The sequence below is a fragment of the Solea senegalensis genome, linkage group LG2 (assembly GCF_019176455.1).
Source record: "Solea senegalensis isolate Sse05_10M linkage group LG2, IFAPA_SoseM_1, whole genome shotgun sequence".
NCBI classification, from domain to species: Eukaryota; Metazoa; Chordata; class Actinopteri; order Pleuronectiformes; family Soleidae; genus Solea; species Solea senegalensis.
In genome coordinates this window covers 13,819,989-13,842,525 of record NC_058022.1, presented here as the reverse complement: position 1 = coordinate 13,842,525, position 22,537 = coordinate 13,819,989, and the positions used below count along the sequence as shown (strand labels likewise).

The window sequence follows — 22,537 nt, the reverse complement described above, 5'->3', positions numbered from 1 at the left end:
TAGTTAATAAATTAATTTAATTAACTGTTGCAGCTCTAACAAAATTTGTGATTAGTTGTTCTTTCAAATTGTGATTTCGAAAAGTTCTTAACTGAGGTTAGGAAAGAATTACAGCATTATATATATTATTATGAACAATGAATTGCTTCATAATTGTTAGATGAGAAGAGTTAAGAATGAACCACACAAAGCACAGAGACTCAAATGTCAGATCCCTTACAGCACAATATTTATTCAACAATATACAGATTAAATTTCTCCCTACGTATCACACTGCTCTGTAGAGTTCTCTTTTTAAATTACCTTGCTCTCGTGTTTTAACATCTGTTATTTACAAGATTTAAAATAAGTCTTTCTCTCCATTTATACAACATCAGTGGTACAGTGTTACCACATGTTACAGCAGCTTCCTTTCGAAGCGTCTCCGTTGAGATTCACCGCTGATAAATCCGTTTACATCTCATTCGCCGAACCGACGTCTTTGAGCCACAGAGAAATAAACCGACATAAGGGCTCGTCATGCACCAAAGTCCAGCCGTGGCTTTCTCTCTCTTTGAGGGTGTCCAGATGACAAATTAATGGTCCAGTTATTTCACCCACACGAGAAAGGTCCTTCACTCTATAGCACCACAACAGGGTGTATAAACAGAATTGTTGAATGGGGATATGGCCGAGGACTTGCACCTTAAAAGTATTAGATCAAATGCATCTGCCTCTTCCCACACGACAAGGATCAATGAAAGCCTGTGTATCAATAAAAATAAAAGGGGGGGAGGAAAATGTTGCATAGAATCAAGTCTGACTTTGAAAACAGAAATTTTGATGCTGCCATTTTTTTTTAAAAATGTGGCATTCTGATTTACTCCTGAGACCTTCTGGACCACATAACTTATTCTTTTCTTCTTCTTTTTTATTTTTTGGTTTTAAAAATAAAAAATAAAAATAGCTGTACCCTTAGACTAACAAAAATAGCATTGCTGTTGGATGTGACATCACATAGAAGTACTACTTTAAAGAGACTAAAACCCTGCATTGAGTGTATACACATTAGCACATCTATAATATATAATTTCAATAATTATCTTGAGGAGAGAGAGGTGGATGGATTAAAGTGCATTATACTGTATGAAAACAAAAGCCCACAGTTATCACATGCAGGACAGGAAATGAACGTTGTCCACCTGCAGCAGTGCCTGACAAAAAGTGATTTCCTTTAAGTTTTCTGATCTTATTCTGCAAACATGAACAGAAGAGAACATTTTCAGGCACAGCCAAGTTTCTTTTCTTTTTTTTGACGTTGTTCATTTCCCGCCCTGATCATTTAAATGCAAATAAAACCAGACAGTGAGGGATTACTGTAGGTCAACATACAGAACCAACATGGCTGCTGGTAATCTCAGTCAGGGCCACTCGTATATTACAATGACATGAACATTTCACCAACTTTTAAAAACAGCAGGAAATAAAATGTCACTCAACTCACAGCAAAATACAGCATATGGTAATTGGGCTCACACAGAGAGAGACACAGCACAGAGATGTGACAGCAGACAGAACAGGTGAGAGAGTGAACCGTCACCACCACTCTTCTTCCTCCACAGTCAAAGTCCAGCACGAGGAGGAAGAGGAGCGCTGTGAAGCCCAAGAGCCTGCAATCAAAGCTCTTTTGCTTTAAATGTTTTACGAGTGGGGGGAGCACAAAAAAGGGGGCTCACTTGAAACAGAAGCAGCAGCGGTGGTGGTGAAGGTTTGAGCGTTGTGCAAGAGTTTCACTGCAGACGGAACTGACTTTTATATACATCGACCGTTCACCCTCGTTTTCAACGAGCAGGAGAGCAAGACATGGGGGGGGGGATGCACTACAACAACAGCAACAACAGCTCACATCACCTACACTACACAAATGCATAATGTTCTGTGTTTACATGTGCGGCAGAGCTCAGACGTGATTGTGAAAGGACAGTGTGCTGCACAATGGCAAAAAAAAAAAAAGGTGAAGCAACTTTTTAAAAGAAAGAAGAGAAAAGAAAAACAAGGCATTTTAAATTAAGACACTGGACAAAAAAAGAGATTAAGAGGATGTTTTGGCACATCTGGCAAAAAAAGAAAGAAAAAGACTTGGGTTTGACTTGGCCACGTCACGCATCTAAAAACAGCAGTGCTTTGTCGGGAGCTACACATGCAGACAAAATCACTCAGTCTGAGCGGAGAGCGCGATGAACACGAGCTACCACTGTGTGCAGACGCAGGCATTTGACAGCAAAGACGATTCAACTCCATGCACAACTCAACTGCACTTTTAAAATGGATGAATAATAATAACAACAACAATAATAATAATACAAAAAGATGAATCAGCATTAACTGCCAGTGTGGTTGTCTTGATATAGGACAGGAAATGTGAAAACCTGTTGGCAGTCGTGTTAGATTTTCGTTCATGACGTGAACTGAAATGCAGGACCAGAGATATTGAGTCAAAAGCTCTTCACGCCGATGTTTACAATGCCATCAAATTTGCAGTGCAGAGTCCGTACTGGTCCTCCACTGTCTCATTGCCCGGGCTGCTCAAGTGCTCCACTCTCAGACTCAACACATAAATGGGGCCTTTTCATCCTGCATGTGATTGTACGCGAGTGGCAGGTGGGCACACACAATGAGGTAGAACAAAATGTTTCATGATCATCCAATCAGAGCCACAAAGCAGGAGGCGACGACGACCGTTACCGTTGGTCACCGCTGACGCACAGTGACTACTACAAGCCTCTAGAGCTGAAACAATTAATGGATTCATCGATTACTAAATGAATCGCCAACTGTTTTGATAATCGATTTATCGGTTTGAAGCTCTTTTCATGATTCAAACAAGATTTCTGTTTCGTTGAGCTTCTTAAATGTGAATATTTTCTTAATTCCTTTGCTCTGGATAACAAAGAAATCATTAAAAGTTAATCATTTTTGGTTTGTGGACAAAACAAGACATTTGAGAACATCATCATTTCCAGGTATGACGAACACCGATCAACATTTTTTAAGATTTTCTGATAATTTATGGACCAAACGATTAATCGAGAAAACAATCGACAGATTAATCGATTATAAAAATAATCGTTAGTTGCAGCTCTACAAGCCTCCAGTGGGGGCAGTAGTTTAACAGATCAGAGTTGACTGAGACCTTAGCACAGACTGACAAACACCAACGCCCATTAGATGGTTTCAACCAGAACAACAGTCCAGTACAAAATACAGTCATTGCCTTTTAGCTTTTAACAGAAACCCGCACTGTTACACTCCACTTCTTCAGCTTCAGATTTTAAATCAAGTAAAAAAAAGACAATTTCTTTCCTCTTTGTATAGCTGCACAGTAGTGATTACTTCAGATGTGTCCAGTTAAAATGTCAGACGCACTCTAAGCACATTCCAGTTTGGTTTGACAACAATCTTAAATCAGAGTCACACGGTCTGAGACAAACATCTGATTTCAGCGACGTGATAAGGAACAAAACAATCGACCTTCTTTGGATTGTGATTAACAAACATTTAAATCATATTTTCTTTTCTTTTTTTTTCATAAAACCATTTCTGCGTACTTAAAATCAGCAGTGAACTAGAGGAAGATAATCCGCAAGAACGATTGCACGTGAGCCCGGGAATGATGGGGAAGGAATGAAGAGAGAGGGAGAGAGCTGTCATTTCCAGCTCTTCTCCACATGAGCAAAAAAGGTGAGTGTTATTGCTGATTCATGACAACTCATTCAGTCAGGAGCTCAAGGAATCTGAGATGTCATAACATCCTACAGCTAGCGTGGCGTCCAAACAAAGGAGGGGAGGAGAGTTCCTGTGAGGACAGACGGGGAGGATGCTGCGACTCATTTACACTCCACTGTCATTACACCAGTGTACAGTTATGATTTATTTACTACTTTACTTCTGTTGCATTCTCGGTAACTGCAGGCCACAATTATACCTTTGATGGATGTTAAATGGGTGTATTCCTTAAAACACACACACGCGCACACACAAACACACACACACACACATACATTAGGTAGTTGTGTAGTAGTGGTAGTCGGGCTGAAAAGAGTCACAGAGGAAAAACTGTAAGAGGTGGTGTGTTATGAGTAAGTACAGTGTTTGTTTTGTGTGTGTGTCTGTGTGTATCATGCCCTGCATCCCATGTTAGACCTGTGATATGATCTGCATGTTGAAGCTGGGGGAGCGGGATTGCTTGGTGAGAGGAGCTCCAGGAGACAGGAGGTCCTGTGCGTCCTCCGGCCTGATGAGGTGCTCCTCTTGTAAGCTAATGGTGGAGTGGCGGTGGGAGCCGCCGATTGGGAGCCCAGCTTCCTTTTTGGAGCCTCCCAGCGCCTTGCCCTGCTCATTCTCGTCTCCATTCAGGTTCAGATTCATGAAATCAAAGGACTTGCTGGAGGAGGTGCTGCCAGTCCGCACCAGCGTGGGCCCCACAGGGAAGCTCAGGTGCTTCCGTATGGGGCTCAGCTGGATGGCATCCAGGGTAATGCTGGCCGAAGGCGACTGCTGCCTCTGGTGATGCCTCCTCACAGCAGCCTGCTGATCTGCAGACAATTCTGCCTGTTTTTCTGCCGCTCGCTCCCTCTCCCGTTCCCTCTCCCGTTCCTTCTCCCGGTCCTTCTCTCGCTCCCTCTCTCGCTCCCTCTCTCGCTCCCTCTCTCGTTCCCTCTCTCGCTCCCTCTCACGCTCCCTCTCTCGCTCCCTCTCTCGCTCCCTCTCCTTGTCCCGTGTCAGACGTGCTGTGATGGCTTTCTTGATACTGCTGCTGCTGCTGTTCAGGCTGTCGTGCCGCGGCCCCACGTTGCCGCTCGCCTTGATGCCGCTGGGCTGGCTGCTGTTGGACGCCCCGGAGGAGAAACCCTCGTCCGGGTCATTGATGTTGAAGGAGTCCTCGCCGCCACTCATGCCGTCAGCATCTGAACATAAACATGGCCACACGGAGAGAGAAAGCATGACAGACAAGCAAGTGAGTGGGGTGAACAACAACTGAGATTAAAGTGGTAATATAATCCCACTATGATTAAAACAAAACTCTTATTTCTATAAAAATGTTATTATAGTGAGAAGATGCTATAAATAGCATTCAAAATCCAATCTTTTCATCGAATTCTGAAACCCTTCCTGCTGATTAATATTAAAAATTATGTCAACTCGCTTGACAATCTAATTCATCTAAACAATGACAATGATACAGACTGACTGTAGTGTGCTGCTTCATTACCTCACTCATTCACCAGACAGCGGAACAATTCAATTTGGTAAATAATGACCTTGAGTACTAATGATCTTATGTAATTCATATCGACTTAAAAACAAAAGAAAAAGGTAAATAATATGCCTAATTAGCAAAACGATCATATTCTATTCATTCATATCTAGTGATGATTTAGTAGACTTCATAAAAGGCACAAGAATCTGAACACTAAAACACATTTGTTCATTATGACCTCCTTTTTTGTTTGAAAGCTGGAAGGGAAAAGATGATAAGTTCAGTTAGGGGGGAAGAAAAAGAAGCATGTCATTTACATCCAGTAAACAGACAGAGAATCAGCTGTCTGTCTCCGTCATGCATAGTTGGGACAAGCACAACTGCACAAGAGGGAATCACAGGCAGCACATTGGAACCAGCATGCACATCCAACATGAGGAGAAGTCACATGCTACCCCCCCCTCCTGTTAACAGTGGCCCAGCGGGCACACGGTTTGGACGACCGAGACGAAACACGCCAATCTGTGTCGACCAGCGAGGCGGGTTCAAACCCCTCGTCAGATCAGTTACGCTCCAGCTGGAGTCGACAGGACACAAACCTAAGTGAGCCAGACTGCAAGCAATCTCAGGTCGACCCAATCCCAACAGTCACACACACACACAGATGTAATTAATAGACTGTGTGTGTGTGTGTGTTTGCATGTTTTAGTCTGGATTACAGTTTGGGTGAATACTGTAATACTTCCTTCCGGTTTCCACTCTTTACAGTATGATGTGGACAGAAGCCTGCAGAGGTTTTTGTCCTTTCTCGCTTAATGATGTAATCCATTGTGCACCAACACAGCTGACCATTAGAAGACTTAACACTTAATAAATAGTGGGTTCAAGGTCAACTTTGAAACTCTTAATGTGGCAATCCCTTTTTTTCCCTGTGAAGTATGATATGATTAAGTCATTCACCCATCTGATATGATGTTAAATATTATTAAAGGAATACTTCACCAATTTGCATTTAGCTTTGTATTACTTGAATAGGGGTAAGATTTTTGAAAAATTGTGCTTCCCAATCTCAGTTTCCCCTGAGATGAGAAATATCTTCATTCTTTTTTTGTTACGTGCCCACCAGTGACACTTGGTCCTGTTAGCGTAACTGTTAGCAAAGATGGTGGACACTGTTTACATTCTTGGAATGAGGTCCCGTGCCCCTACAAATGGGTCTAAAAAGTGCGGAATTAGCGTTGCAGTTTCAAGCCTCAGACCAAATGTCACTGGTGAGCACGTAACAAAAAAAAGAATGAAGATATTTCTCGACTCAAGGGGAAACTGAGGTCGGGGAAGCACAATTCAAAAATACTACCCCTATTCTAGTAATACAAAGCTAAATGCAAATTGTTGAACTATTCCTTTAATAATATTTAACATCATATCAAATGGGTGAATGACTTAATCAAATTATACTTCACAGTCGGATTTTACAAGGTACATTTTCATGTACAATGGCTCTAATACACTGCTGTAGGCATCAAACAATTATTAGGAGGAAAAACCAATCAAGAACTTGCAGTTGTATGGTTGTCACGCAAGGAAAATATCCAGATTAAACCACTTGTGTTCATTTCTAACTTCTCCGCAATACATCCCCAAATTCAAGGTCATGTTATTTATATCTGCAAGTAAAAGTCCTGTAAACCAGGTAACTGTGCAGCTTTGTCTCCATTATGGTACAGATTGGTTTGGTACAGTACGATACAGTTTGGAAAGGCAAAGCCCTGGGTCAGGCTTACGTTTCGAACAGTACCTTTACTTGGTAAAGTGGCTACGTCACTGATATATGTTGAGTGAAGCTGTACTGGTGCTATGACAATAAAAACCATGGAGGGGAACAATGGAGGGGAACCAGCAGCTCTCAACAAGATGTCAAGCTTTGAAAGAGAATAGACTGTGGCCGTTGAAGAGAAAGGGAACAAGGGAGTGAATTTTCTCTGTCACCCAATGAGCTGACTGTCGTGGGTGGAGCTCCACCCTGACTGTACCATTTTACTCTGGTACTCAAACAGAAAGGTGTCAAAAAAGGAAACAATAGGGGCTAGTCATTTTTGGTACTATTCTAATATCTATCTCATGGCACTGAACCAAACTGTTCTCCCTGTGTGTGTGGGGGGTTTTTTCCCCCGGGTTCTCCAGCTTGCTCCCACAGTCCAAAAATATGCTATATGGGGATTAGCTAAATTGGTCTAAATTGGTCTCTAAATGGACTGTAGGTGTGAATGTGAGAGTGAATGGTTGTTTGTCTCTGTATGTGGCCCTGCGATGGACTGGCGAACTGTCCAGGGTGTACCCCGCCTATCGCCCTATGTCAGCTGAGATCGGCACAGCTCCTGTGGAGGATAAAGCGGTAGGAGATAGATGGATGGAGTGATGTACCAAACCGAACTGCTACACTCGATGGAAACAAGGCTGTAGTGACCTGGCTTCTACAAACTAATTAGCGTTCTCCCTGAACTGGCTGGCTGATTTTGATTAATCAAACATCTCTAAAGATTTAATGAAAGATCATAGGAGGAAGACGGGATGGTAATGGAGATAAACACCAACCATAAAGCCAGAGGATGAGTGGATCCTCAGACAGGATCTGAATGATGCGACAGGACCAAACATGGAAACGAACACACATTCAACAAGACAAAACAGGCCTGGCAGTGGAAGCAGCTTCTGCTGCACTTAGTATTATTTTTACTTTGATAGAGTAATCTCTTCATGTGGCCTTGTCATTTGGAATGTTAGTGTTCATTTCAGGGTTTCGTGTTCTATCAGAAATTATCAAAGCTGGCTGTAGCGTGCACATGCATTATGTAGGGCTCGTTCCCACTCACTGAGCTGAGGAAAAAGAAACACAAATTAGCATACAATAAAGCTGTTGGACTTAAAAAAAAAAAAAAAGAATAAAAGAAGGAAGGGCTCTTCCTGCAGAATGGTGCCACTAGCCTCATCCTAAACTTATCTTACTGTAGGACACAATGAGGGGCGGAATGACAACAACATTTCCGATGTCAGTTTTGAAAGATGGATATATTTTCCATGAGGAAAATAGAAATCCATTAAACCAATTATCAGACGTGGAGGTTGAGAAAAGCCAACAGCAAAAACAGGTCATGGCTGGACACTGAACATACTCAGTGAGTGACAAGGACAGCAGTCTAAGCTGGAGTAGGCATGGTGAGTAAATAGGCAGGACAGGACATGACATGATTTCAGGCCCATGCAAAACAGCCACACTTCCTTCAAACCCAGAATAGGCGACTCTTCCACTTTTCAGTGAGACGAAAAATAGCAGCTGTGTGGTAGTCGAGGAGCTGTTGGCTGAGGGTCTTTTAGACTGGATGAGTTAGTATACTCTGGGGGAAGTGAAGAGGAAACCACAATGGGAACGGCAGAGTTAAGGACCTCAAATTCAAGAGGGGCAGGAGGAAGAAGAGAGGGGATTAGGAGAATATAGATGGAAGGGAGACCTCCTCCTCCTCCTGAGACCCTTTCTGCACTGAGGGTCCGCCCCTGTCCCCTACCCTCAAGTGTGATGGGGGGAATGATGCTGCTGCTGCTGCTGTGGTGGCTGTGAGCCCGCCCTCCTCTTTCTTCTTTGGATGACGCGTCCCAAGAAGTGTGGTGGTGCTTCTGCTGGGTGAGGCTAGGAGGATTGACGATGAGGCTCAACTCTGCATCGGTTGAGTGGTCAAAACAATCTGGGAGTCAACAACACAGACGGAGGGGAAAACGTGTTTCTTTAGTGGCAGCAAGCTTCAACCGAGTGGGCTCTCAACATGGGAACAGCAGGCCCAGACTGTAACTTCATGTGTGGACTTAAAATATATTAAGAAATTGTATTTATGAAAAAAAAAAATAAAAAAAAAAGAGCTGCTCCATTAATCGTCCATGTACTGGGTAAAATGGAGTCAGTAGGATTTACAGGCACCATTTTGTTGTTTCCCTCTCTCTCAGTCGCAAACCATTTACCTTGTGATACGAAACACAGAACACACTTAGACAAGATGTGCAAAAACAAAAAAGGCAAAAGCACTGCAACACAGACTATATGACCACAACTACATTAAATGACTGCCATGGAACACCATTTGGATGACACTAATGGTGTGATCTTCTCACTGGTAGAGACAAACGCCACAGAAGTCATTCTCTCACCAGTAGAAGATGCCTTTTGTCGCCTTCCACAGATCCAAAAAATGAATAAATAAACAATTAATTTAACTGCACACTGGTCCCTTTTTCCTTGTACAACTTTCTTTTCCTGCCTGTCTGGAGATGCTAAATGAATAGGATAAGGAAAATAAAAAGTTACTATAATAGATGTACTGTTCTGTTAAATCTACCGACATCAGTCCTGCACTAAGGCTTGCTTCCCTTCTGTGTGTTGTGGCAGAGAAGGCAGCTTTTCCTCCTTTCCCACTTTTTAGGGCTCGAGTCTTACCCTCTCTCCTCCAGCGGTGGCGCCGTATTGAAGCGGTGGTAATGGCTGAGATGGAGATGCGGCTAATGGTGGGCGTCACCTCTACCTGAAGCACCTTGCGGCCCTGCGGCTCAGAGGGAGCACTGTCCGGCAGCGAGTTCTTCATGGCGTTGCCCAGCTGCAAGTAGACATAAACACAGATCGAGATTAGCAACGAGGTAGTAGAGCACTTGAAACTCGACGATGGCTTTCTTTGAACACTGTGGCAGATCATCAGAGGCATTACTTCCATGTTTAAATTTTACACAAAAATGATGGTACTGTGTGTAATTAACTGTGTTCACACAATGCTGTGGGGACGTACCAGGAGAGGCTGGGAGTAAAGCTCTAGCTGAGCTCTGTACAGAATGTCCTCCAGCGCTTCCCGCCCCATCTCCCACTCTCCATTGTATCTGTGAATTACAACACAAAACACATATGCGCACACACATCAGCATTCAATAACATCGTCTTTTTTTCTTTTTTTTGCGTACACAGGAGTGTCTGCCTTGATGTCTGGAGTCACATCCCCTGGAGCTATTATTGGTTATTAAGTAAAGTCTGCAGTCACAGCATGGGAGGGAAAGGGAGGTCTATTTGTTTGTCTGTCTGTTCGTGAGCAGCTTAACTCGGACGGAAATTTTCTGGGGCTGTAGGTTAGGGCCCATGGAAGAAATTATTAGATTTTGGTGGTGAGCTCATGACAGCCCGACTCCTTCCTAAATGATAGATGACTGTGTCACATCCCCAAATTCAGTCCGAAGTGAGGTGAAGAACAGCAGGTATAACTGAACAAACTACACTAACAAAATAAAGGGAAATAACAACTCCATGGCTGAACTTGCTTTCATTTTGCTCTGCACAACCATCACGCAACTACAACAAATGTCTGCGGTTCCTTTTAGACTTGAGATAAAACATGGGATGGGCTGGCAGGTAAAAACACACTCTCTGTTGTTATAAAGCCCAGGTTCCGCATACGAGTATCTGTTATGATATGCTCTAAGTCTCTCCCCCTCTCTCTTCGTGTGGCACTACGGCTCTGTGGCATTAGAGGACATATTAACCTAAATCTCTGAGTGTCATACTCGAGTGTCAAAGTCCCTGAGCATGTGTGAAGCTCGGGATTCGCCTTTCATGTACACCTGCTCAGGCAAAGGGTGAATACGAGAGCTCCCGCTGGCACTGAGCTGACCAAAGGTAGGATTACTAAAAGGCTATTATACCATGTCTCTCTCACACACACACACACACACACCGGTTTTGGCTCCAGAGGCACTAACTGTACAAATCTCCTGATTGCTGCTGCGGAACCTCATGGGGGCGATGAGGCAGTGTGCCCATTTCTTCTCTGCTGCAGCTCTCTGTGCTACACAATCCTTAACAGTAGTGATTCCTGTCACTGTAGTATCAGGGGATCCATCAGTGAGGATGGGCCGTAATCGAGGGACCATAATCAGCTTTACAACGACCGTCCTGGTAGGGGATGAAATCACCTCCACCCGCAACACACTACTGATGTAATCAGTCTATACAGTGGGGAGCCCCGGTCCTTAGCAGAGTGCTAGCATATGCTGTTAGGACATTTTCCCAGTAGACCAAAGCAAACGACACCCAGGACATTGGAAATGTCCAAGAGAAGAAAATTATAATGAAAAACACTCTCTACTAGCTCATAAAGCAACTGCGTATACAGGAGTGGAGCAGCAAATGCCATATTGCTCTCATTTACGCAATTATTATTTTTTTTTTTACAAATGACAGAGTCAAGAGAAATGAGCCCTTTGATAGTGGTATTTGGAAAGATCATGGTTGAAAGTGACTTGAAATGCCTATGATAAATATTTATTGTTTATTTAATATTTATAGTGGTTTTAGAGTGGCTCACAAAAGATGCAACTTCAGAAAAAAATGTCACCTGAATCTGCAGCTCCAATCTGCTTTGTAGAGCTTCACGAAAAGGTTAAAAAGGGTTCTCTGAAACCTGAATATACAATGCTGGACGTGTTAAAAAAGAGTCTGGTTGCTACTTATTCAGACCCTTACACTTATTTTACATCATCTTGATATTACTTTATTTATTATTATTGTATGATTACTTCGTCTCATACAATAAACAAATCCCTTTGCTATGACACTTGAAATTTTACTGCCAATTTCCATTGAAATGTTTCCCAAAAATTGTTTGGACCTCAACTGTGGAAACTTCAATTTAAAGTCTATAAACAGATCAGTGCAAGTTCTCCCAAATATCACTTTATCTGAGTAAAACGAAAAGATTGTGTTGAGACACACTTCTGGTGAAGGCTCCAGAAATCCCGGCAGCCTCTGTCAGATGTAAGATGTTTGGTTCAAAGATTGATATGTAGAAAAAAAGAAATAATTCTCTGAATATTCACTGTGTTTTTTCCAGATTTAAAGATACATACATGGCATGATACACAGCAGTCAACATCTGGACCATGAACTCAGGATCCAGCAGCACACGGTTGCATGGTTCCCTCCACAGTTTCTGCTGCTGCCGAGGAAAGCCACAGACACACAACCTGAGGAGAGACAATACAGACGCACACACGCACACAATGTCAAACAACGGGAGGCGGTTTAGGGAAAATATCAAGACAAAGGATTAGAGTTATTTTGTGTCCTTCAGGATGTGAGATCGGGCGAGTGGAAAAGAACAAATAAAAGGCAAGATAAGTTACTGCCTGAGTAAACTCAACAAAGACGAAACACATCAAACATCAGGCAAGGGAGGCTGAATTTGAACTGCTTTGAACTCAAGAGGTCAGGCAACATTCAGTGACGGGGAGTTCAGGATCAGCACTGTACGAGAGAACTCTTAGACTAAGACTAATTCTTTTCCACAGTGCAGTCCCGGCACAGCACGGCTATACACGGTTTGGTTCGTTTTCCATTGGAGTCATCAGAGCACGGCTGCATGAAACTGCTGCGATAACCTTTGATACATGACACACGCAAAGACTGAGACTGAATCATTAGACTTAGTTAATCAAAAAGATTTGTCCAGTTCTTCCTGCATGACTGGAGCACAGACTTCATTGAGTCGGACGTCGCACTCATGACTCTTCCAGTGACGACACTCTGACCAATCAGTAGCCGACAGTCTGTCGACGTCACATAGAGTACTGGCTCTGCAAGCTTGGAACCTCACCAGAGCAGGTATTAAAAATAGTACTATTGCTAATGGAAAAGCAAAAACAAAACAAAACTGTGCTGAGTCTAGCCATGCTGGAACTGTGTAGTGGAAAAAGCCAAAAGTATTGTTCCCATACTCTTAATTCTTCACATGTTGTCCGTCTAGACTGAGCTCACTTAAGGAGGCATCTGTCTGCTCACTAGTAGTAGGCAAGACTTCATATCCTGACCCATTTTCCTGCTAGAGTGGAATCACTGGGTGGTGGATTCAGCACAAGGCCTCATACTGTGAATTCCACAATGATCCTTTATTCTAACTCCAGGGAATCTCAGTGCTCCACAGACAGACTCAGCAGTGATGGCCAATCACAGACAACTGAGCTCTAATGAAATTCTACTCATCAAATCCTCCAGCTAAGTGGACAGTGAGAATCAAGGTTAGTGTATGGCTGCCGGCCAGATGTGATTTAATCCTCGTTTCAGAAGAGCAGGTAATGACAGTCGCTGAGAGGGAGGTCACGTACAACGGCACGCGTGCTTTACAAAGGTTTTTTTTCCTACTTACCGTGAGCTCATTCTGCAGACTGACTGGTAGGAAGAAAGGGGCATGAACACCACGGCGGAGTTGTAGCAGAGCATGAGGAAACACAGCACTTCAAACCTGCAGAAGAGACAAGGACAGTAAAACAGATTCTTATTAAGACAAAGACATTAAATGAGATAAGAATGGCTGACTCTTAGTGTGACATCAGTTCAACCTGAGTTTGACAATTTGACAAAAAAAGTTTGACAAAAAAAAAGACAGTTATGTAGAGTTGCTCGAGCAGTTTATAAACTCTATGAACTGGTAAAAAGTCTGATAAGCAAACTGCCCGCCTAGGCAGCTTTATTTATTCTGAACTGTACACTACAGCATGTTTACACTGTAGACGAAATATAACACAAACTGTCTATAGCTACACTTATGCTATGTTGCCGAGATGAGGAGGCATGTGTGTATTTCTATCTTTGCGAGTGTTGACTCTTGGTTCATTTAGCACTTTTATTTTCAGTTTCTCTCCTCCTTTGAGAGTGTCTGTGTGGTGTAGGTGTGTCTGTGTGACTGTCTCAGCAACCAGGTGGCTAAGTGGAAGGAGATTGGCTCACAATGAGTGGTGGAAAAACCCTCCCTGACCTGTACTCTGGGCTTCTTCCACACCTTTTCCAAACAAATCCTAAACTAAACTGTGTCGTTTAGTTCATGGTGTGTGTGAAGATTGGGATACGTTGCTAATGGGTATGGTATTTAAGTTAATTTTGAAAAGCTGCAATAAAAATATTCTTAGATTCTTTTGCATGTTGTTGTTGTTTTAAATTGAAAATGTAGCAGTAGTAGTAGAGTGAATCCATTTGGTTTCATCTTTATTTTCTCCTCTTTCAGTTAAGAGCTTAGGTAAGTTGTTTTTTTTGTCATTTATTTTCCATTTTCTTTTCTGCAGGTAAGATTAGGTTTGAAAAGAGAGAAGTTTTGGTTTGTTATTTTGGCATTGATCCTCTCCAAGGATTAAGAAAACGGCTATACTTTTGAACAGACTTTGGATTCATTTTGGCTTTCTGTGGAAAGACGAGGTGGAAGACACACACACACACACACACGTTACACCTGGTTTCCCTAGGCCAGGGACATAACAGTGAGGTCCAAAAAACTTACAAGCCCCTCTTTTGTCTGGGCCCCACAACTTCAAAAGTGTTGTTCAGGGTTAAGACCTTATGGTTAGAATTGAGTTTAAGTTAGGGGTTAAGGGTTAGGGTTAGACACTTAGTTGTGATGGTAAAGGTTAGGGTAAGGGGATAATGAATGCATTATGTCTATGAAGTATCCTCACAAATATAAAAAACAGATTGTGTGTGTGTGTCAGCATTTTTGCAGCCTATGGTTACACATGACACTGTTCTGCACAAAGGTTGATAAAGTTTCCTCAAAAAAAGAATCGAGTGAATGTGGCTAGAACCAGGAGACACAGATACAATTGTGTGTGTGATGATGATGATGATGATGAAGGACAACCAGGAGGGCGACCTCGAGTATGGGGGTCATAATTGACTCTGTGTGCAGGGGGGAGGTAAATGGCCAGGCAGTACATCATCACTGAGAGAGAGAGCTCCTCTGGGGAGCTTTGGACTTTCTTCTCATAAACACTATCTCAGGCAGAGCCACTAAAATGGATTTCAAGATAAACTATGGAGGCCTGGCCCTGGCAAAATCCATCGACTCTATATTTATGACACTCTATGTTCATCATAGCCAGACAGCGTTGCTCTGCGCAACACACAGCATAACCGGTAATATGTTTGCTTGCTCTTAGAACATCAGCTCTGATCATTCAAATGCATTTCTGTCTCTGTGCATTTGTTGGCAACAAACAAATGCACAGGAGTGCAACGGGGAAATAAAAGAGAAAAGAAATGGCAGGACTCCAGCATGTTTCATTATTATGCCAACATTATCATTCATCCACAACAGCAGAGAAAATGTGAGAGCCAAAAAACCTTTCAGGCCTGCCGAGTCTGGCCAGAGCGTCCGAATGAGACCGCTCTGATCATCTTCAAGGGCCTTTTTCATCTTTTTTCATCTTGCAAGACAATAGAAACTGTTTTGTGACCATTTTGTCACATGTGTTTACCGGTGGTTACTTATGTTCCCCACTTTTCTGTATCCAAAAAGCCTCTGGTAACTGATTCAATGTGATTTTCGGACTTTTCTAAACTGCCACACATTAATCTCAGCGTTCCTCAGTCCCCGGTAACAGCTGGCAGAGAGGGAGCCGTACCTGTTCTGAGCTGTGAAGGTCTCTCTCTGGGGGTGGAGGCCGCTGTACACCACTCTGATCAGGTCATGTTGACAGAGAGCCCCCTCGGTCAGTGCTATGGACCCCAAACTAGAAGGCTAAATAGACGGAACACAGAGAGAGATACACACTTAATTATCACTTCATATTGTTTTATGTCATGGATTAATTGGCATTAAAGATGATGGTGCAGGACTAGCAAGTGCTAACAAGCAGATGTGCCTGCCAAATTGTTAACTGTCAAACTGGGTGGGTTTTTTTTCTGTGCCTGGATGGGAAACTACTATGATTAGTGATTACATTTCATGTCAGTAGCATTAAATTACACCTGGATGACTGCCAAAGGTTCACCTTTGAATGGATCACGGTGAGTGACAGCACCTGACCTCTGTCAGGCTCATGGTGTAACCATAAATAAAAAGATAACATTCAGATGCATGATAGTCAGAAAACGCTTGATCTTATTCTGTGTTTGGTATTTGTCAGGCTCGGACAAAAAAGAAAAAAAAAAAAGAAGACACGATGTCCGATTCGGGTACAGTCAATGTTTTCCCCGACTTGGTCAGGTTTCGGAGCCACATTCTGATGAGATGCATTTTTATTAGGCTCACCACTCTACAAGACTGATCTTGCCTTCTTATTGATTCTTTTTTATTTTTTATTTCATTTCATTTTCCCCCCCACTGAGTAAAACAGAGAGAGGGAAAGGCACAGGTAACGACAGAGTGGAATTTATATGTTCAAGAGACATTACGTCATTAGGCCACTTCATTTCATAAAAGTCAACCTTAAAATGAATTGAACCTCTGTCCTCAGTATCTTCAGTGACTGTTAGCAGTAATACGGATTCATTTAAAGAGAGACTGGATTGTATGGTAATACTGGAGGCCTGGTGATAAGGCCATATCATGTGCGACGCTGCACTAAATGCTTAGGAAGCACACAAATGTGATGACTCCTCCTCCTCCTGCCTCGATGCTTTCTTCATTCTCTCAGCACGGAGGGAAGACTCTCTCAAGCTCGTAATTAAAGCGATAAATTGCCCACAGCACATGCCACGTACTGCAGTCTCATCAGCACTCACCAGCTCACATTCAGAGGCAGGCACTAAAAGCCATCATACTGTATAAAAATATACTACACAGTCTTTCCTGTGCTTTGGTTTCAGGATGAAATAAATGTTAAAAAAAAAAAAAGGCTAACAAGACTCACTGCTTCCCTCTGCACTCAGTGAATGGTCCCAAGTCAGCATGTCCCGTGAAACACCTTCCTAATGAACTAAATATTCAATACTCTCCTCTGTGTTAGCAGGCGTGTGGCTGTGGGGGTGGGGATAGAAAGAGTGAATGAAACTGGACAAGGAGAGAGTGGAATGTATGTAGCCAAAGTTAAGGACCTTACAGTCCATTTTTTTAACATAAAAAACAACCACAGTTTAGTTTGAGCTGTGCAGAAAAAGCGTGTTTAACAGCACCTGTCATGTTGACATGAAGCCCTAGAGATGAGTAGGGTTGGGAATCACAGGATACCTCACAACATGAAACGATACAATACGATACGAAACGAAACGAAACGAAACGAAACGATACGATACGATACGATACGAGACGATACGATACGATACGATACGATACGATACACTACGCTACGATACAAAACGATATGATACGATACTATACGATACAAAGCGATATGATACAAAACGATACGATACGAAACAAAACGATACGATCAGTGATAATACAGTGCATGACAATCATATACAGATACATCACAATATCTGTCTAACTGAAGCAAACAAAACGTCCGTGAAAAGTTAAAAGTAGAGAACAAAGTGCATAAAGTCTATGTATTGAACGTGGATGGAGCATCTCTTAACGTAGCTTCCTCCGCCATTATCCCGCCGTAAACTCCCTCTTCTTTGGGCCAAGTAAATTCAGCCCAAGTTTTCCTCATTATTTTGACCAGCGCCACAGTGAGGAGACGTGATGTCGTGGCGCCCGGCAAGTCAAACAGGCAGCGACTGTTTACTTTAGAGCGCCTTAATTTACTAATTAAAATAACGGTATTCGCCCTGGTGTCTCGATTATCATATTACAAGAGGAAGGACAACGATATATCACCAAAACTATATTTTTGTCAACCCCTAGAGGTGAGGTTAATGACACTAAGGATGTGTGATCTTGACTTACTGAAATAAGTCTCTAACAAGAAAAGAGAGAAGAAAGAGAGTAAATACTGGACTGTCATTGACATTGACTAATACAGTTGAGAGACATCTTACCTCATGATATATGGATGGTTTGGACAGAGATGGAATTGTGAAAGACAGGAGTTTGCCATTGCCGTCTTTGTCCACAATTTCCTGCAATACAAGAGAGGAAGAGACAGAGACACTGCATCATTGAGGGAAAGGGGGAGAACAAAAATGCTACATTTATACTGAGAGCTAAATGTTGAATTTGAGATCTAGATCTTAATCCGGTTACGCTTCTTGTTTGTAGGCAAGTTGGAATATTTAGGAGCATATGGTTAACAAATGCTGTGCAACGTGCCCTCTTTCTCTCTCTGCTGGTGCATGTTATTGACTGTGACAGTTTGAAAGTCATTGTAAGCACTCTCGACACTCGATTCTAATTTCACACTGTGCTGCAGAACTCAAATATGCACGCAAGCATCCCTGGAAATGCAATGTCAAAATATAAAAACGGAATGACTTGATTATTTCCAGTCACAGGTGCATTTGCACAGACCTTAATAAATGTTTTCCAATCATGTGCACATGTTCTTACTACACAAGCGTAACAGATAATTATTGACTGATTCAAAAAACACAGAAATACCAGTCATTTTTGTGAGCGTGTAATATTTCTCAGTATCATCTTTATAATTTTCCCCCCAACATGAGTTGGTGGAGAGTGTTCAGATTATTTATATTCTGGCTGTAGATAATGAAAATTCACCATCAAAATAAATCTGTTAATCTATTTCTCTGGCCAAGCGTGCACAAGCTTTGAATGTTATATTCAGTATCCAACTGGTTCCGGGCTTGTCCTGCCCTTTAGAGGCTAGCAGTATATCACTGAATATCTGACGTGGCTGTTGAGACACAAAATCTGTTTATTAGAGCTCAAGCAGCAGTGCATGTAGGCAAAGGGGGGCTGTGAGCATGTACAGCGTGCGTCTGGTGGTATAGACATGGAGGGATAAATTATGCATGGAAATACCTTTCGCTGTGCCAGATCACATGGAGCTCTTTCTATTGATATCTCCAGCTCTTAGCCCATTTCTCCCGAGGGTGTTTCCTCGTGATGCAATCTACCTCGCGTCTATCCATTAACTGGGCTTTTCCCTGCAGATCATCTTTCTTGTCAACACGCAAACAGCCTCACTAAAGCTCCACCTGTGACAAGTTGCAAGACGTCCCCAATGATGCACACATCAATAGTTTTTCAAGTCATCAGATAGCTGGTGGCTCTAAGAAACATCCTACATCTATCTTAAAATATAATTATCCACCTGGTGTATATATTTATCCGTGTTGTATAAATTCTGTTCTATGACACAAATGCATATAATTGTGAGTGGATTAAGGAAGATAAGATTTTGGACAAAAGTGGACAGATAGCTCTAAGAAATCCAGTTCACGCCTTCAGGTGAAATGCTGCTCCACATTCGGCGGGGGGTACACTAGTGATTCCCTGCTATACTTGCAAATAAACATGTACGCCATTGGTCTACTATAAAGTAAAAGGAAAGCTTGACAGGATGATATGACTGCAGACAGGATCACTATGTACTTCCTGTTACGCAGAGGACATGAGTGGAGCAGGTAGTCCTTCAGTGTGGCCCAGGACACATTCATATGCAAACACAAGGGTACATCACTGATGTACAAGGGTAAAATAAAACCACATTTATCTCATGACGAGCATTATTTGCAATTCACAAAGCAAAAAACCCATGTTTTCTCCTATCGGACAAGGGCACACACTCACCAGGTTATAGATGCCCAAGAGGAGAGCCTCTATGCAGCCATTGCTCTGACGATCTCTGCTGGCTGTGATCCTCAGATAAACCCACACCAGCTCAGGCAGGAACTGCAGGGTGAAGCGTCGCAGGCGGTTTTCAGAGCTCCGGTACAACTCAAACAGCTGGTGGCACACAGGCTCCAGCAGCTGGATGGGAGAAGGAAAGGCGTACATTTGAATTCATTAACTGTACTGACATATTAACTATGGCTCTTGGGTGGTTCAGGAGAAGCCTAGCTTTGTCTCAATCACTAGAGAAAAGTCTGACCATTTTAAATATGTCAAATGAACTATAATGTATTCATAAAATAATCCAATAACAAACTGGCTTCATTCACTACAGCAACAACCTGTCTCACCAACACATCTAAGACAGTACATCAGCTTCACAGCTCTTATTTCAAAACATTAATGGATGTCATCGTGATGATGAACAGGAAGGGATGGACGGCTGGAAGGAGAGCTCTGCTGCTGCCTAGTCGTGGGGAGGTGCGCAGGAGCAGAGGGGATAAATCACTACAATGAAAGTCTGGTCAGATGTAGTCTCAGTGGAGCCAACTGAGCCAAATGTGTGGATGCTGTCCACAGGTCAGCGAAGTAAGCATACGCACACACTACTACTCATGTGTGTGTTGTACTGTGGTTGACCCCGGGTAAGTGGCAACTCATGACAAGACATTTGAACCTCTGTGTAATCTGTGGGGAAAAAAAACGCACAGTCGCACGCAAACATTTGTGCAGATATTCTTCTTAGGACAGCTCCTCAGAAATTAGGTGCTGCCTCATTAGGACCAGGATTGGGTCCCCATGAGGACTACTGGTCCTGACAACGTCAGTGTTTATGCCAGAAAAGGTCCTAAAGAGGCAAAAAAGTACACACACGCGCAAGATGGAGTGTGGATCTAAATTCAATTAAGACGTCTGAGGCAGCAAATGCATCATTAGAGTGAAATGAAAGTCTTGTCTCATTGAGTATCTCACGCCTGTGCTAAATAAATCGTGTCATTATGTTCTTTAAACAGAAAATGCTTGGTTAGCCCTGCTGTTTCTATTGTGCTTGTATGCAGCAGTTTGACTAATAATAGGACCAAAGTCTGTGCTTGAACTTCTGACTATGCATGTGGCTTTACTAGTGTGGGCAGCAGATGTTCTAGTTTGTGTGTGTGAGAGTGAGAGAGAGATTATAAGGAAGACGATGAGGTAATGTGGACGACACTGTGGCCATGTATCCTGCAGAAACAGCTGTGTGGCTCACTGACAACAAGAGGCTATGTCATGTGTCATGCGAGTCACAAGCGACACATTACTTTGAGCCAAACACTGCCAGCTTTGGGAGTGTGTGTGTCTGTGTGTGTCCTCTGTGCATCACCTCATTGTTGGGGTCCTGGATGACTCGGTAGAGCGCTGGCACCAGGGACTTCTTAAGATGGAGGCTGCCGGCGTAGCTGGGGATGTGGGTTTCGGGTAAGGACTAGAACACAAAGAAAGACAGGTTTGCCAATTTAGAAACAGTGGAGTTTTTTCCCAGCAGCATGTAGGTGTGTGAAAACCTTGATCTAGGGCTGTGCAATTAATGGAAACTTGTGTTTCAATTATGATTATGGCCTCAAACGATTACAACAACAAAATAATCAAAACAAAGCGGTTATTATAAAAAAATGGTGTTTGACATCCCGTCCCGGTCAAACACAGACATTCAGGGGAATCCCTGGGTTCAACACGTAGAGTAAAGATATACGCAATATACAATAATGTACAGTTATTTAAATGACAATAATAACCAATAGGAGTGTCTAGCTTCCCATTCAGATTTGTTTGTAAGGTTGTGAATGAAGACGACAAGAGGTCTCACATTACTTGATTTAAATTACGCTACAAGGATATTGTGAAATGACTGATCAATAACCAAGAACATTTTGCCTACTGCACCTTTAAGTCTATAGGATACCTAAATCAAAGTGTCCACTCTTATCAGACGGCGCCAAAAACATTTTGAAAAATGACGATGAAATCATTGCGTGAGAAAGGTAATTGATCGATGAAAAAAACCCAAAACATCCCAAAATAACATTCAGAAGCCAAAACGGAGAGATATCTGACTCAAGTATCCTAAGTGATGTTTTTAACACGGTCGGGACTGTGTGTGTGTTTGTGTGTCTGCAGATGACGGGAGTCAGAAATACACCCTCAGCACAATGTCTGTATGGCAATTTTGTGCACAGAACGCAATGTGCCATGAGTCATACTAATCCATTTCTCTCACTATTCATCATATTCCCCCGGTCCCCTCCTTCACACTCTGCACTCTCTGTATTTCCTCTCCGTGGCTCGTCTTTCCTTTGCACTCTCTTCATCACAATTTTGAAACTTCATTTACAGTGTTAATTTCATATCTTGGTCTCTAGGGTCATGTCAGCTTTCAATAAGGTCCAGTGGATACGGCTGCTGGATTATGGTGTCTCGTCTTCATGCTTCAGTCACAAAGTATCCTCAGTTCTAATGTAAATTTTATTTTACTTTATTTTATTTATTTGCCAGGGATAATGCAAAAAAAAACCAAAACATTATCAAGGTAGTATGAAATGGTTGTCAAGGCTAATTTACAGTCTCTGTCCCTTAATAGATTAAATGCATACACATAATAACATCTCAAAAATATAACAATCATCCTAAAATTGGGAACTTTACGTGTAATTATTGTTGTGTAGGTGTTATGTGTACATGTGTACATGTGTGTAAATATAAACAGTATATTCCTCGATTCATCTCAATATATCCT

General features: G+C 42.4%; 1 protein-coding gene across 3 annotated transcripts in view; it reads right to left on the bottom strand.

Annotated features, from left to right (window-relative positions):
- Positions 1 to 207: 207 nt before the first annotated feature.
- The window catches only part of LOC122761908 (protein FAM126B-like), a 42,226-nt gene continuing 19,896 nt past the window's right edge, over positions 208 to 22,537 (bottom strand). For 2 of the 3 annotated variants that reach the window (XM_044017094.1, XM_044017102.1), the window contains exons 4-13: positions 21,128 to 21,229; positions 19,726 to 19,905; positions 18,012 to 18,092; positions 15,710 to 15,825; positions 13,465 to 13,560; positions 12,170 to 12,286; positions 10,066 to 10,153; positions 9,723 to 9,879; positions 8,803 to 8,979; positions 208 to 4,946 (exon numbers count right to left, since the gene is read on the bottom strand). In XM_044017094.1, the coding sequence (XP_043873029.1) occupies positions 4,177 to 4,946; positions 8,803 to 8,979; positions 9,723 to 9,879; positions 10,066 to 10,153; positions 12,170 to 12,286; positions 13,465 to 13,560; positions 15,710 to 15,825; positions 18,012 to 18,092; positions 19,726 to 19,905; positions 21,128 to 21,229 (1,884 nt within the window). In that variant the 3' untranslated portion in view covers positions 208 to 4,176. The remainder of the gene's footprint in view (positions 4,947 to 8,802; positions 8,980 to 9,722; positions 9,880 to 10,065; positions 10,154 to 12,169; positions 12,287 to 13,464; positions 13,561 to 15,709; positions 15,826 to 18,011; positions 18,093 to 19,725; positions 19,906 to 21,127; positions 21,230 to 22,537) is intronic. The other variant, XM_044017108.1, reaches the window with a different exon arrangement.